Source organism: Trachemys scripta, chromosome 1 (genome assembly GCF_013100865.1).
Source record: "Trachemys scripta elegans isolate TJP31775 chromosome 1, CAS_Tse_1.0, whole genome shotgun sequence".
Lineage (NCBI taxonomy): Eukaryota > Metazoa > Chordata > Testudines > Emydidae > Trachemys > Trachemys scripta.
This window is the reverse complement of record NC_048298.1, coordinates 117,672,058-117,686,324: the sequence shown is the minus strand read 5'-3', so window position 1 is coordinate 117,686,324 and position 14,267 is coordinate 117,672,058. Positions and strand designations below refer to the sequence as shown.

Sequence of the window (14,267 nt, the reverse complement as noted above, 5' to 3'; positions counted from 1 at the left end):
GTATACTAATCAATCCTTTAGTTACTTAGCCAGAATATTTCCAATTTGCCACTTACGCTTGGAGCATTACACAGGGTTTTGAGTAGGTAGAAGGGAGATGGCTGAAGCCTGCTGGAAGGTCAAGAAGTTGGGCAATTTTGAAAGGTAAATAAAATGTAAAATAAATATGGAAATGAGGAGATTTCAACGTTAACATCCTATTGAGGTGAATGGAGGTGATTTGTATCTCTCGGGCAAATCCTGCCCATTCTGAGGCTATAGCAGGCACTCTTGGAATTAAAGTAGAGTAGTTGTGCTCTGTGTGTGAAGTATGAAAAGATATGGCGATCCATGGTGTGAACCAAAAAACCCATCTCCATGGGGCCCTTATCTGTCACTATATAGCACAGGAGCGGGCAAACTTTTTGGCCTGAGGGCCACATTGGGTTTTGGAAATTGTATGGAGGGCCGGTTAGGGGAGGGAGTCATGGCCTGGCCCCCACCTCCTATCTCTACCCCCTCCCCCCATTCCCTGACGGCTCTCCCGGTACCCCTGCCCCATCCACACACACCCCGCTCCCTGTCCCCTGACTGCTCCCGGACCCCCGCTGCCCCATCCAACCCTTCCTCTCATTCCTGACAGCCCCCCCCCCCCGAAACCCTTGCCCCATCCAACTGCGCCTTCTCCCTGTCCCCTGATTGCCCCCTGCCGCCCCATCCAACTGCGCCTTCTCCCTGTCCCCTGATTGCCCCCTGCCACCCCATCCAACCCTCCCCCTTCCTGACTGCCTGCCCCGCCCCCCCCCCCGGATCCCTGTCCCCATTCAACCCCCTGTTCCCCCCCAACCCTATCCACACCCCTGCCCCCTGACCACCCTCCTGAACTCCCCTTCCCTCTATCCAACCCACCCTGTTCCGTGCCCCCTTCCCGCGCTGCCTGGAGCACCAGTGGCTGGTGGCGCTACAGCTGCGCCGCCCAGCTGGAGCTGGGCCGCGCCGCCGTCACGCAGCACAGAGACCGGTCAGGCCTGGCTCTGCAGCTGCGCTGCCCCCGGAGCTCACAGTCCCGCTGCCAAGAGCATTGTGCAAGCGGCAGAGTGAGCGAGCTGAGGCTGTGAGGGAGGGGGGACAGTGCGGGAAGACCGGGGGCTAGCCTCCTGGGCCAGGAGCTCTGGGGCTGGGCAGGACGGTCCCGCGGGCTGGCTGTGGCCTGTGGGCCATAGTTTGCCCACACCTGGTATAGCAGGATGTATGGATGGAGCCTGGGGGTCTGTTTAGGTTTTTCAAATCAGACACCAAATTTTATGTATACTTTGAAAACCTTGGCCCTAGTTATCTATTATGACTTAATATGATATGTATTCTGACTTTCCTGATTATAGTGGCTATTTATGTATTAAAAACCTTTAAAAAATTGCCCATGTCATAAATATATTACAAAATATAAAGAACAACTTTTCCAATAGTGACACAAACAAAGATCCATACTGCTAATATAAGGATAATTAAAATAAACACAAATTAGGGTAACTATTGGTCTGTACCCTGAAGAAAAAGATTAACAGATTTGGACTTTGGACCAAGGGAAGGGGGAGCGGAGCACACTTCCAAATTCAGGACCACTTCCAGAGAATACCCGGTGAGGCGCTCCCTCCTATTTATAGTGAGGATCTTCAGCTCTCTTGCCTCCATCTTCCATTGATCTTAACTTTGGGAATTTGGCATCAGAGAGTGGCAGTCTCAACCAGTGTTCCCTTTAATTTTTCCTACGCATGTACGGAATGAATTTTATGTGTACCGCTATGGAGGTGATCACCTCCATATTGGTGCATATAACAAAATTCATGTGGTGGGGGTGGGACCGAGAGGTTTGGAGTGTGTGTGTGGGGGGGGAGGGCTCAGGCTGGGGCAGAGGATTGGGGTGCAGGGGGAAAGGAGGTGAGGGCTCCGAAGTGGGGCCGAGGATGAGGGGCTCAGGGCTGGGGCAGAGGGTTGCGGTGTGTTTGTGTGTGTGTGGGGGGGGGGGGGGGGTGCCAGGGGGGGACAGCGGGGCGGGGGCGGGCCCCGCGCCGCGAGGTCAGGGGTGCAGGCTGCCCGGGGGTTACAGGGGGGGGGGGGGCCCCCCCCCCCAGTCTCTCTCCCCCTGCAGCAGCACCTGGGGGAGAGGGGCGCTTTTCCCCTGGGAATGGCAGATCCGTGCCAGGGCTGAGTTGGAGCCAGGGGAGGGGCACCTTTCCCTCTGCAAGTCCAGGGCAGGTCTGTGTTGGGGTTGGGGGAGGGGCGCCTCTCCCCGCCATGGCCCGGAGCCCCTGTGTGGAGCTTAATAGGCAGCTGCGCGGCCACGCAGCTTAGAGGAAACTTAAGTCTCAAACCTTTTGTGACTTAATAAATTATCATCACCTGGAATTCAACCTAGGAACATATTGGAAGCCAGTGCGGATCCCAGAGCGCTAGAGTAATGTGCTCCCAATGTGAAACACGGCCATGACATTCTAAGTTCACCTCTTGTACTAGATTCATTTTAAGAATTCGTTTAGTCCCACATACAGTGCATTAATCAACCTAATCTTGTGGTTTGTATAACTAGCAAGCCCACATTGGGGGAGAGGGGAGGCAAGGCACATGAGAAAAATATAGGGCTGTCAAATGATTGATTTTTTTAATCATGATTAATCGCGCTGTTAACAATAAAATACCATTTATTTTAAATATTTTTGGATGTTTACTACATTTTCAAATATAGTAATTTCTGTTACAACAGAGAATACAAAGTGTACAGTGCTTACTTTATATTTATTTTTGATTACAAATATTTGCACTGTAAAAAACAAAAAAAATTTTAAATTCATCTCATACAAATACTGTAGTGCAATCTCTTTATCATGAAAGTTGAACTTACAAATGTAGAATTATTTTTAAAAAAAGTGCATTCAAAAATAAAACAATGTAAAACTTTAGAGCCTACAAATCCACTCAATCCTACTTTTTGTTCAGCCAATCACTCAGACAAACAAGGCTGGTTACAATTTGCAGGAGATAATGCTGCCTGCTTCTCACTTTCAGGTGACATTGTGAACAAGAACAGGCGTTCGCATGGCACTGTTGTAGCTGTTGTTGTAACATATTTACCTGCTAGATGCGCTAAAGATTCATGTATCCCTTCATGCTTCAACCACCAGTCCAGAGGACTTCCTGTGTGGTTATAGCAAACTTATTTTTATTCTTGCTTTAACAGTAAAAGGAACATAGCTTTCCGTATTTTGAGTTATATGGTATGGCTTTTAAACCCTTCTTACAGAGATAATGCAGAGAGCACAACTGTAATTATGTAAGAAGGCTTCTTGTTATACAACCTCTCCCCGCAGAACATTAAGGGTTGAATTCTTCTGTTCACACATCAGTGAATGAGCTTGTGATCTGAGATTGAAGGTTCACAGAACTAAATACCTGGAAAGATAAGAAACCATAGCTATGTTAATTAAGGAGTAAACTTCCAGACTGTCTGGGTGGGAAACAAATTAAATTAGTGATTGGCATTATCTGTGGAGATTCTTTCAGCAACATCATTGTCTTGCCAAATAGTTTTAATCCAGTATTTGAAAGATGCATTCTAACTAGTATTTGAAAGAGGGATCCCCTTACTAAAGAAAGTCTCAGAGAAAAGTAAATCAGTGATTTAAAGAGAGAGATCTTAAAATCGCCCCCTAGCATAGATGTCAGCAGTATTGATTTTAATACATGCCAGCTATTGTGGGTTTTTAATAGTATTTTATTGGTTAAAAAAGCTGAGATAGTATGTGCAAAAGGATGTCAGGCAGTATAATCAATCAGCAAAAATGCTGTACAATAAAACATTGATCATAAACAATTCTTGAGAACCTTGCATGTTTTCTAAATGTGGGAAGACAGTAAATTGAGACACTAATGTTGTGTCTACACTTATGGCGGTATGTAGAGTACAGACTGCATGAACAGCTAGTACAGGTATAAATAGCAGTATAGATGGTGGGGCATTGCTTAGACGAGTGGAATACACACATGCCAGAACATTAGGGTCTGTACCCTGTACGGTTCTCTATGTGCCCAAGCAATGCGTCACATGTCTGCACTGCTATTGTTAGTGTAGTGTCCTGCTGCTGGAGCCTTTTCCTGCCACAGTGAAAGGCTTAGGCAGCGGGGAAAGATTCTGGTGGTGGTGAATGCTGCGCTGCGCCGGGGCGTCAGAAAAGGCTCAGCGAGGGGGTGGCACTGTAGAGAGAGGCTCTGGTAGGGTTACCATATTTTAATTTAAAAAAAGGAGGACACTCCACGGGGCCCTGGCCCCGCCCCAACTCTGCCCCTTCCCCAGTCCTGCCCCTGCCCCTTCCCCAAAGTCCCTGCCCCAAATCTGCCCCCTCCCCTGAACGCTCCACCCCCTGCTCCTCCCCCTCCCCTGCTTCCTGCGAATCAAATGTTCGCGGGAAGCCTGAAACAGGGAGGCAGCAGGTAAGCTGGGGCTGGGGCAGGGCGCGGCATGGCCCAGTCCGGCCCCCCGGGCCGAGCGGCTCCCTCCGGCGGCCGGCCCAGGCCAAGAGGCTCTGGCCCCGGGCGTCTCCTGCTTGGCCTGGGCCCTGGGGTGCCGGCCCCTGGCCGAGCACCGCCGGCCCTAGTGGCCCCGGCCCCCGGCTGAGCACCGCCGGGCCCTCCCTCCCTATTTTCCCGGGCATTTCTGGCTTTTTGGGATTTCCTCCTGGACGGGGATTTGAGGCCCAAAAAGCCGGACATGTCTGGGAAAATCCGGACGTATGGTAACCCTAGCTCTGGTGGGTGTGGTGTGGTGCGAGGCAGCACGGAAAGTTTTGGCAGGGGAGTGGGTGGGTGTCACTTGCAGGGTGGAGGGAAAAGGCTCTGCCTGGGCAATGGGGAAAGGCTCTGGCAGGGAGGGTGGGGTGGACGCTTTGCCCAGGGCTGTAGGGAAGGGCTCCCCGTGCCTCTCCCCACCAGACCCTTTAACTGCCACATGTATCTAAACGTCAGCATGGACGCAGCCTGCTTTTCACTGCAGTGTGTAGTTACGTGTACCCTACATGCCACCGCAAGTGTAGGCGAGCTCTTAGAAGAGGAGCAAATCAACTGTGCCTCTGATGCTAGCCTTGGAAACAAATTACTTGCTCACGTTGCCTGGCCAAGAAGAGGAGTGGGAAGGAGGGGACAGTTTCCTCATAAACTTTGCCATTGCTCACAAAAGCCATCACACCTCATTTACAGTTAAGAACCCTAGTAAATAAGATCTTGCAGCATATTTGGAGATCTTTTCCTACCAAATAATCGAGTTTTTATTCTGCTGTTTTGTTAATCTCTTCAGGTAGAGAGCTCAAATATTGTAAAATTAAGATAGACTTTTATGACTTTGCTATTGCACTACTCCACCAGACAGGAGTAGGAGTTTTGGCTAAATGGGACAAAGTCCCTGGGGAATAAAACAAGAACACTATCTGAGCCTGATTCTCATCCACACAGAGGCCATTTATGTTGCTCTGGCAATGTGAAAGGACTCTAAAGTGGGGATAAAAGTAAAGCAGGTGTAGTGTAAATGGAATCAGGACTCATGTAATTTTAGCTCTTGGAGTCCCACCGCTATCAATAACCATGTGACCAATATTTATGCTCTTTTTTTTTTTTTTTTTAGTTGAAATGCTAAATCTGGGGGGAAAGGCAGTAGTATCTCCTAGTTTAACTGTTATTGAAAAGTTTCAAATAATGTACACATCAAATAAAAGGAAACTATGATGTAGTGTTGACCCATTTGGAAATAATAGAAATGTCTAACTGCATTTTGTTTCCTCCCCTAAAATTCTACTGTATTAACACTACTAAAAGTATTGAAATGAAATCTTTCCATTTTATTTTAGGGAACAAATAAAAAGAGTTAAAGATTCTGAAGATGTCCCCATGGTGCTAGTAGGAAACAAATGTGACTTACCTTCCAGAACAGTAGATACAAAACAAGCTCAGGACTTAGCACGAAGTTATGGAATTCCTTTCATTGAAACATCAGCAAAAACAAGACAGGTAAAGTTCAAAACAAAGACACACAAGCAGAATTTCAAGAACTGAATCGTGAAAGTACCAGAGCATTCAAAACTCCAGCAACTGCCAAATTTTGGTGTTAATGCATATTTCTCTAGAGGAAAATTTGTGGTGTTTTGTCATTCTGTGGACCCCCAGACAACTGGTACTCGTTCACTGATCAATGATGCATTTCAATAGTTCAGACTTAAGGAATGAGACCCGGGCCTCTGTTGCATTCAGCTACTAAGCAATAGCATATTTCTTCAAGTTTTACTTGATTTTAATAGTTTGAGAGTGTGTTTCACTTTAAAAAAAAAAAAAAAAAAAAAAAAGACGGTGTGAAGGACATGAATCACTTTCTTAGTGAAGGTGTTCAGCAGTCAGACAATTAACCAGAGTTCTGGAGTTCTGAGCTCTTGTTCTTGGCTAGCAAAAAAGTGTAATTTATGCTTAGAATCAGAATAGGGCTATTGAAGGAAAGGAGCTGTCTCAAAGGGGAATGTTGTTGCACACTGCCCAGGTGGTGGATTCATCCCTACACCAGTGGGTAGAACTCCTTAGAAATCCAGGTATAAATTATGTATTTTACACATCCACAGAATGTCCGGATTAATCAAATTATGCTATTTTGCCACTACTACCCAGTTTTCTGACCATCTTTAACCTAATGGACTAACTCATGCAACTTCTAAATAGAGAGTAAAATTCATTGAGAAGAAAATTCAGGAGTTCTAAATTTGGATGTGCAGTAATATTTGGAGCATAAACCTATGTCAAGGAAGATTCCAAAGTCATAAAACTTTAGGACTAGAGGGTAAACTAGAAGAAGTGTCTTAAGTAAGCCAAGTGGCATACAAACTGGCTGAATAAATATAGAAGTTACAATATTCCTGTCTGGGAGGTCCTGCGTGTGTCTCATTAACAAGACACTAGGTAGGACAAAAATGAAAAAATTAGGAAATAAACAGCAAACAAATACTGCTGTGGACTATTAATTCTGTACTATCATTTAGTGTTGTAATTTTTTGTTTTACTTTCTTAAACAATGATCTTTGTTACAGAAATCTACCTCCCCTTTCCTTTTCCAAGATAGCTTTTATAGAACCCATTGCTAACAAGTTTGAAATTACTTCTTAGGAATACATTTCAAAACAGAAACATAATTAACGTACCTAGCCTTTGATTTCTTTTTGTGCTTACCCGCTTTTCTTTTCATGCTTGCCTGATATAAAATTGCTTGTTCAATCACCATTCAAAAATCTGTGCAGTTTTATCTTTGCTTACAATTCAGTTTAAGAATTGTCACAAATCTATTTGATATTTGATTTTTTTTACCTCTTAATAGGAGACTTTTAAAGAGTTTATGCCCAACATTCATGTAGATTTTAAAAGACAGTATACTAGCCTGATTAAATACAGATGAAATTATGCTCTAATAAATTTGTTAGTCTCTAAGGTGCCACAAGTACTCCTGTTCTTTTTGCTTTTCCATTGTCACATTTGAAAATCTTGGTCAGATACTACTAATTTTTGGGTGCTTAAATTTTGAGTATCCATGTGAGATGTTTTAAAGAGGCCCTGAGCATACATCCTTGGGGAAATAAAGCCTCTTTAAAAGTGTCTTAAAATTGAAACACAGAAATTTAGGATCCAAAATAACTAGTCACTCTTGAAAATCTTGCCTTCTAGGAATTGAATCATTAGATCTTTATTTTTATTTTTGGTAAATCAACAATATCATTATAGATTAAGTACCTTCTTACGGAACCACAATGATGTAGTCTCAAACACAGAAAATGTTGTCAAAAGGGAATTGGATGAAGAACATTGTCTTTAATTTTACCAAGATGCTACCTTTAATGTTTTAGTGTGTGTGTGTGTGTGTGTGTGTGTGTGTGTGAGAGAGAGAGAGAAATTCTCTCTCAAAATAACTCTTTTTAAATGAGGGGTGTCAAACATATATAGCCTGTGGGCCACATCTAGCCCACATGAAATATTCAGACTGTGTAGAAGTTAAGCTTTCATTTAAGAGAGATTTTTAGTCCTCGTGGTTGCAAAGACTGCCTTTCAAACATGAACAGACTAAGTGATGCAGTGATGTGTTTTGGAGGCTGCAGAAAGCCTGAAACAATGAGGTAGAAATTTCCCACCCCTCTGTTAATCTCATTGGTGCATTTGCTCTAAAGGTCAATGATGACACTTCAACATTAACTATTTAATTGCTGACTATTTTAGCAGATAGAATGAGGGAAGAGGCTGAATGTGAAGCCCTGGGGGAGCTGGGAGTTTCTGAAGGGAAAAAATATAGAGTGGAGCAGAGAGGGGAGAGACAAAGGGCTTGTCCATACACAGTTTTTGTTGCAGCTGCAGGTATAAACCTTTATGGTGATATAACATTGTCTATACTAGGGGGTTGCATTAATTCTCCACTTCAGTTTTTGGTGCTAGTTTAGTTTAAATCAGCACATATACTATATAGAGAAGGCCAGAGAGATTTTTGAAAGGAGGGTAAGGATGAGCAGGAATAAGAATGGTCATAAAGGTGTGTATATTTTTTCAAAGTGATATTGAATGTGACAACAAGGTACTTAACAAAAAACTGAAGATTTAGTTACTCCAGAAAGGTCACATTCTCCATTTTTGTGCCAACTTCACATTAAAATCAGCAGGAGTTTTGCAGTGGGATTGACGCCATAATTTATATCCCTGTTCATGGACCAAAAATAAAAAATAAAAAAATAAAAATTGGCATTCTGCATCAAATAAGTCTGACATCCATAAATAACATAACATCTTGCCCTCTGTATTTCGTTTTCTGTGTGTTTGACTTAACTCGTAGAATCAATTCAGCCTTGGCATATGAGGAAGCAGCTCCTAGTGAAATCAAAAGGAGTTGCACCTCTTTAAACTAGGGATGATTTTTGTTTTTAAGGCTAGATTTTGCAACCATTGCAAGTACTTTTTTACCTTTTATAGGAGATGCACAAAGAGTAACTTCAGGACTGAGCCCAAAATGTGTTTGAACCTAGGGTTGTACGTTTTCCTTCTGTGTTACTTAATTTCTTTTCCAACTCCCATCATAGTATTTGATTAAAAGGAGAGTGTGGGTGAGGGTGTATCTGTGGGTGAGAATTCCTTGAACTGTAACATTAGCCACAAAAGGCTTGATTTATTGTGGAGAATGCATATTTAGACAGATTTTGAAAACGTTTTATTTAAGAGTTGATATAAATGACTAATTACTTGTTTTTTTTATTTTTTATTTTAACTGTCTGTTGTATGAACACATAAGTCCCACATAGGTGAACCCCAGCTCAAACTGGGAGTTCTAGTGAAGTAAGTGGTGTTCCATTTACAGGACTCCACTTGTGCACTCCTCACTGTCAGGTTAGGGCTGTAGAAATAAAAAAACTTAAATATAAAAAATTGTTACTTGAACCAGCCTGCCATTTGCAGGTATCATGCCAAAGATCTATGTAAAATAATGGTACCTTATCTATGTATAGTATGCAGCTATTATATTTTATTATGAGGGACTGGTAGCATGACCTATTAAGGTTGCCCCACACTTCCCTTAAGGCCCTGTTTTCAGTTGCTTGTAATTTTTTCCAACTTCAACTATTCAGTTAAAATTTTCCATGCCTGGTGTCTGTCTCAGGTTGGTGTTTTTTGGGGGGAAATTTCAGCCAAAGTAGTTCAGACATTTCTGAGAATAAAGCTAGGGCAAAATACATTGTTTTGCTCATGTTTTTAAAAAAAAAAAAAAAATCTAGTGCGCATATATTTGTAACCCCCATGCTTTGGAGCAGGGACTTGAAATTTGGGAGATGGTGGCCTTTGTGTCAGTAAAAAGCAACAGAGGGTCCTGTGGCACCTTTGAGACTAACAGAAGTATTGGGAGCATAAGCTTTCGAGGGTAAGAACCTCACTTCTTCAGATGCAGACTTGCATCTGAAGAAGTGAGGTTCTTACCCACGAAAGCTTATGCTCCCAATACTTCTGTTAGTCTCAAAGGTGCCACAGGACCCTCAGTGTGAATCTGTAAAAAGCAACAAACACGGCTACCCCTCTGATACTTTGTGTCAGTGATATTCCTGGAATGGCACCTAAGATTCCTGAGTCGTGCCATTCCTTTGCTGTCAGCACATATCTGTGAAATCCCCTGGCAAAAGGGGTATCTCATTCCCCTCTAGTGCTGGTCCACAAAGATGATATTGTACTATTGCTAAGTGGCAGAGGTCTGTGTGATGGATCTAAAGGTTCCAACTCTGCCTATGACCCATATAGGTGCCAGGGTATACGTGCCATTTTTTTTTTTTTTCAGTTTGCTTTTTTAAAATAACCTTGGAAATCACACAAAACAAAACATCCAAACACTATTAAAAGAACATGATTAAGGTTGCAAAGGCAAACATTCATACGTTAGGACCTTAATTTGTCCCCCTTGTGTATATGGATTTTGAGACGATCTTTAATTACATGATCATGTATTATATTTTTCCCAAAGGCCCCATGCCTTACTCAGTGCACAGGATGGATGGTGATCACTTAATGAGTAGCTGTTTAATATTTTGTTTTATCTTCATTGTTAAATTTGTGGCCCTGGGCCTTATTTGCTGTACACATCTGAAGACAGAATTATTCATTTTCTCATGGGCTTCTTATGGCACTCATCACTATACCATTTGAGTGCTTCACAAATATTTATGAATTTTACAATACACCTGTAAGATGAGGGTGCATTATTTATTACCATATTACAGATGAGCAGCTGTGGCCTAGAGAGATTAAGATCAAAAATACTCACTAATTCTGAGTGTTCAGTTTGCAGGGTGGGTGATTTAAATTAGTGATTCAAATCACCAATTTTAACCATGATTTAAATCCACAAACAGGAAACCAATTAAATAGTTTCTTTTAATCTTGATTTGCATTTGTTCTCTCTGGTTATTTTTCTAAAGAAAGGTTCATGGTCATCTATTGGTAACCATTAAAACATGTTGATATACAACTACATAGAGCCTTTGCACTAAATTTTTTCTTTTTGTTATCCAGGAGGATACACTGTATCAATATGTATTTATTTAAGCATTTATATAGCTTAACTGACACTCAAATTCTCAATTTTTACATTTTTTATTATGTTGGAAAATGGTGAATGATTAATTTTTTTACTTGTGTTTTGTGTCAAGATCTACTTGGATGGACATTTAAAAAAAATAATTAAATAAAACTACCTTAAATGTGCTGGATACATAAACTTTTTCTTATTAAAGTATTTTGCATTTAAAATTGATTTATTAAACAAAGGAGGTATTATATGTAGTTAATGAATTGAACTGATTGTTTTCAGACATGTCCTTCAAGATTTTAGAATTAGTAGTGCTCACATCCTATCATATGTTGTTTTATTCATACATTGGAAGAGGGAAAACAAGCTTTGTTGCTCTTTCAACTCCCAGTTGATGTTTTTAACTTTGAATGAACTAGTAATTGAACTGAATAACTCACATGAGGAAAATAGTCTCTCTGCACCTACAGAAGAGTCTACTGCTGTCAGAAGCTAACTTAGACTTAAGCAAACTCTGATTCCAAGTGCTTAGCCAGTGACTTCCATCAATCCATTGGTTTTACTTTCTTTAAAACTTGACAGCAAACGTGTACTGTCTTGATATTTTTTGTTTAGTTAAATGATTTTATTAAGTGAAGGCCTTAACCTAGGTTGTCAATTTCAAATTTAATTTTAAATCTATTTTTTTAAAATAAACTTGTATTTATTTTAAATTAAAAATATCCAGTTTAAATAAAAATCCAATTTTTGGGTTTTTTTTTTTTTTAAACTGATTTTTATTCACCCTGCACTAGATGTTCTTTTAAAGTATTATTTGCAAAAGGACAATATATGAATATACTGTAGGCATTCTGGCCTATGTTCAAATAGCCTTTTATTTTTGTAAATAGTCACATTTTAAATTAGCCATCTGGCTATGTACGAGGAGTCTTCAACAGCATCTCAAATACACTGTGCTGCAAGGTCTTGTGTGTCATGGGCCTTTAATGTGTTTAAAGTAGACCAGTACCCTACAGACATATGAACTTCTCCATTAAAGAGCATGTGATATATTTAATTTTGTAATTGCTTAAAGAAAAGTGTTGACATACTGAAAAGGGCTATTCTTTTTACTTTCTGGTGGGGCCACTATGACCTTGAATTACCATCAATTTATTAACTTTATGAAGTGAGCCTAAAAGAGAAACAGTAATGCAAAAGTGTTTTTAAAAAAGTATTACAGTTGCTTTTTTAAACATATCACTGTGGTGACTGACTCTTTTTAAAAATTGTCCCTTGTGTAGATTGTCACACTAGTTAAATATCTCTTGTTAAAAGATGTTCTTTCTAGTATGACTCCTGTTAACTAGAGTCCTAATGTTACGTTCTTGGTGGTGGTCGTAGAAACTTCTTTTCTCTCTGTGTGTTTCTCTGCATCGCTAACGCAAAATCACACCTCCTGTTATTGGTGATGGGGACATTGGCATTATGAAGTCAAATGAAGGCGCATTGTCTTATTTCTGATATCACAGCTACAGAATCAAATTTCATATTTCTTCTGCAAAACAGTAAACCCTAAGTATCTTGATTTCTGCACAGCATGTGCTCTGGCACGCTGCAGCTGATCACTATTTATTCTCTGTGTGAATAAGATCCCCCCCCACCTCCCAGGAAAACATGAAAATATGAGCTTTACTTGGCTTACATTTTTTGTACATGTTCTTCTACAAACTACTAGATTTTTAAATATAAGAATCGTCAGGCCATCAGTATTTTGTGGATATGAATTTAAGCTCCCCGTCTTCTGAAGAGGGTAGATTTTATTTCTTGAGCTTAATTTTATTTTATTTATCCATAAACAAACAAACAAAAGTACAGTGTGTTTCATCTTCAGAAATGGCTGCTGTTCAGGGAAACCTTCAGATAGCAAACTCTGGCTTTTGAATGATTAATTTTAAATATGATCTCCTGTGGCATCGTATATAGCAAAGTAGAGCTAATAGCAATATCAGTAAATATTAGATTTATTTTTGTTTCCTGGGATTCTCTGCTGATCTCAGTTGCACAGTGCATAGATATGCTTTTAGACAATTTAATAATTCTTACATAAAGGTTTAAAACTATAATTATAAAAATTATTGGGGCAGACTGTGTGCATTAGCCAAGGTAGATTGAAGTTGAGGTAAACCGGTATAATGTGTTCTTCTCAACTCAAGTTAAATCTGTTTACGGAAAGCAGAGGCCCCAATCCTTGGAGCTGGAAGAGCTGTGCTCAGCACAGGACCTGAGAGGTAGGTAGAGCTGCAGCTGATTGGCTCTGCCAAATTTAAAGGCTCACCCAAAAAGGTTGGCTCCAGGAGAGGGTAAACAAAAAGGTGGCTTACCTGTTTGTTTACCCAGTCCTGGGGCCAGACATTTTGGGCTCCAATGCAACTTAAAACAGTCCCGTAGATTTCAGTGGGCCTTTAAGTTTGGCAGAGCCAATCACCTGCAGTTCTCTGAAATAGCCATTTGCCAATTTTTGGTTGATTAATTAATTAATGGAGATATCCCATCTCCTAGAACTGGAAGGGACCTTGAAGGTCATCGAGTCCAGCCCCCTGCCTTCACTAGCAGGACCAAGTACTGATTTTGCCCCAGATCCCTAAGTGGCCCCCTCAAGGATTGAACTCCCAACCCTGGGTTCAGCAGGCCAATGCGCAAACCACTGAGCTATCCCTCCACACCTTTCTGTCTTTCAACTGGTTAGTTATCTCAGGTTTTCTCCCAGTTTTTCTTTTATTGCTGAAGAGATGGCATATTCTCACAATGTCCTAAACACAGAGCTGAGAGAGAGAGAGTGGGTGGGTGCTATAGAGTTGTCTATTGTGGCTGTGCTACTCAGATTGCCCTCATGATAGGGGATTCCTTTTCTGGCTGATGTGGCCAGCTTTACAGTCTCTGCACCACCATGTTGCAAAGGTACCATAGCAATTGCCTGGATCTGGCTCAGACAGTGTAGACTAAAGCCACTTTTTGTGGTAACTTCTGAACTTTTCATCCTACAATCTGTAACAAAACTTACTATTTCTCTACTTTGGAGAAATAACTTACGAGCGATAATATGCATGTTATTTCTGGTGTGGTGTAAATTGTTGACTCATTATTTTAGAAACGAACATTTAATTCAAGGCACATTATTTTAAAG

General features: G+C 41.3%; 1 protein-coding gene across 2 annotated transcripts in view; it reads left to right on the top strand.

The window, feature by feature from the left end:
• Nucleotides 1-14,267, top strand: part of KRAS (KRAS proto-oncogene, GTPase) — a 42,486-nt gene that overhangs the window by 16,754 nt on the left and 11,465 nt on the right. For both annotated transcript variants that reach the window (XM_034782820.1, XM_034782829.1), the window contains exon 4: nucleotides 5,871-6,030. In XM_034782820.1, the coding sequence (XP_034638711.1) occupies nucleotides 5,871-6,030 (160 nt within the window). The remainder of the gene's footprint in view (nucleotides 1-5,870; nucleotides 6,031-14,267) is intronic.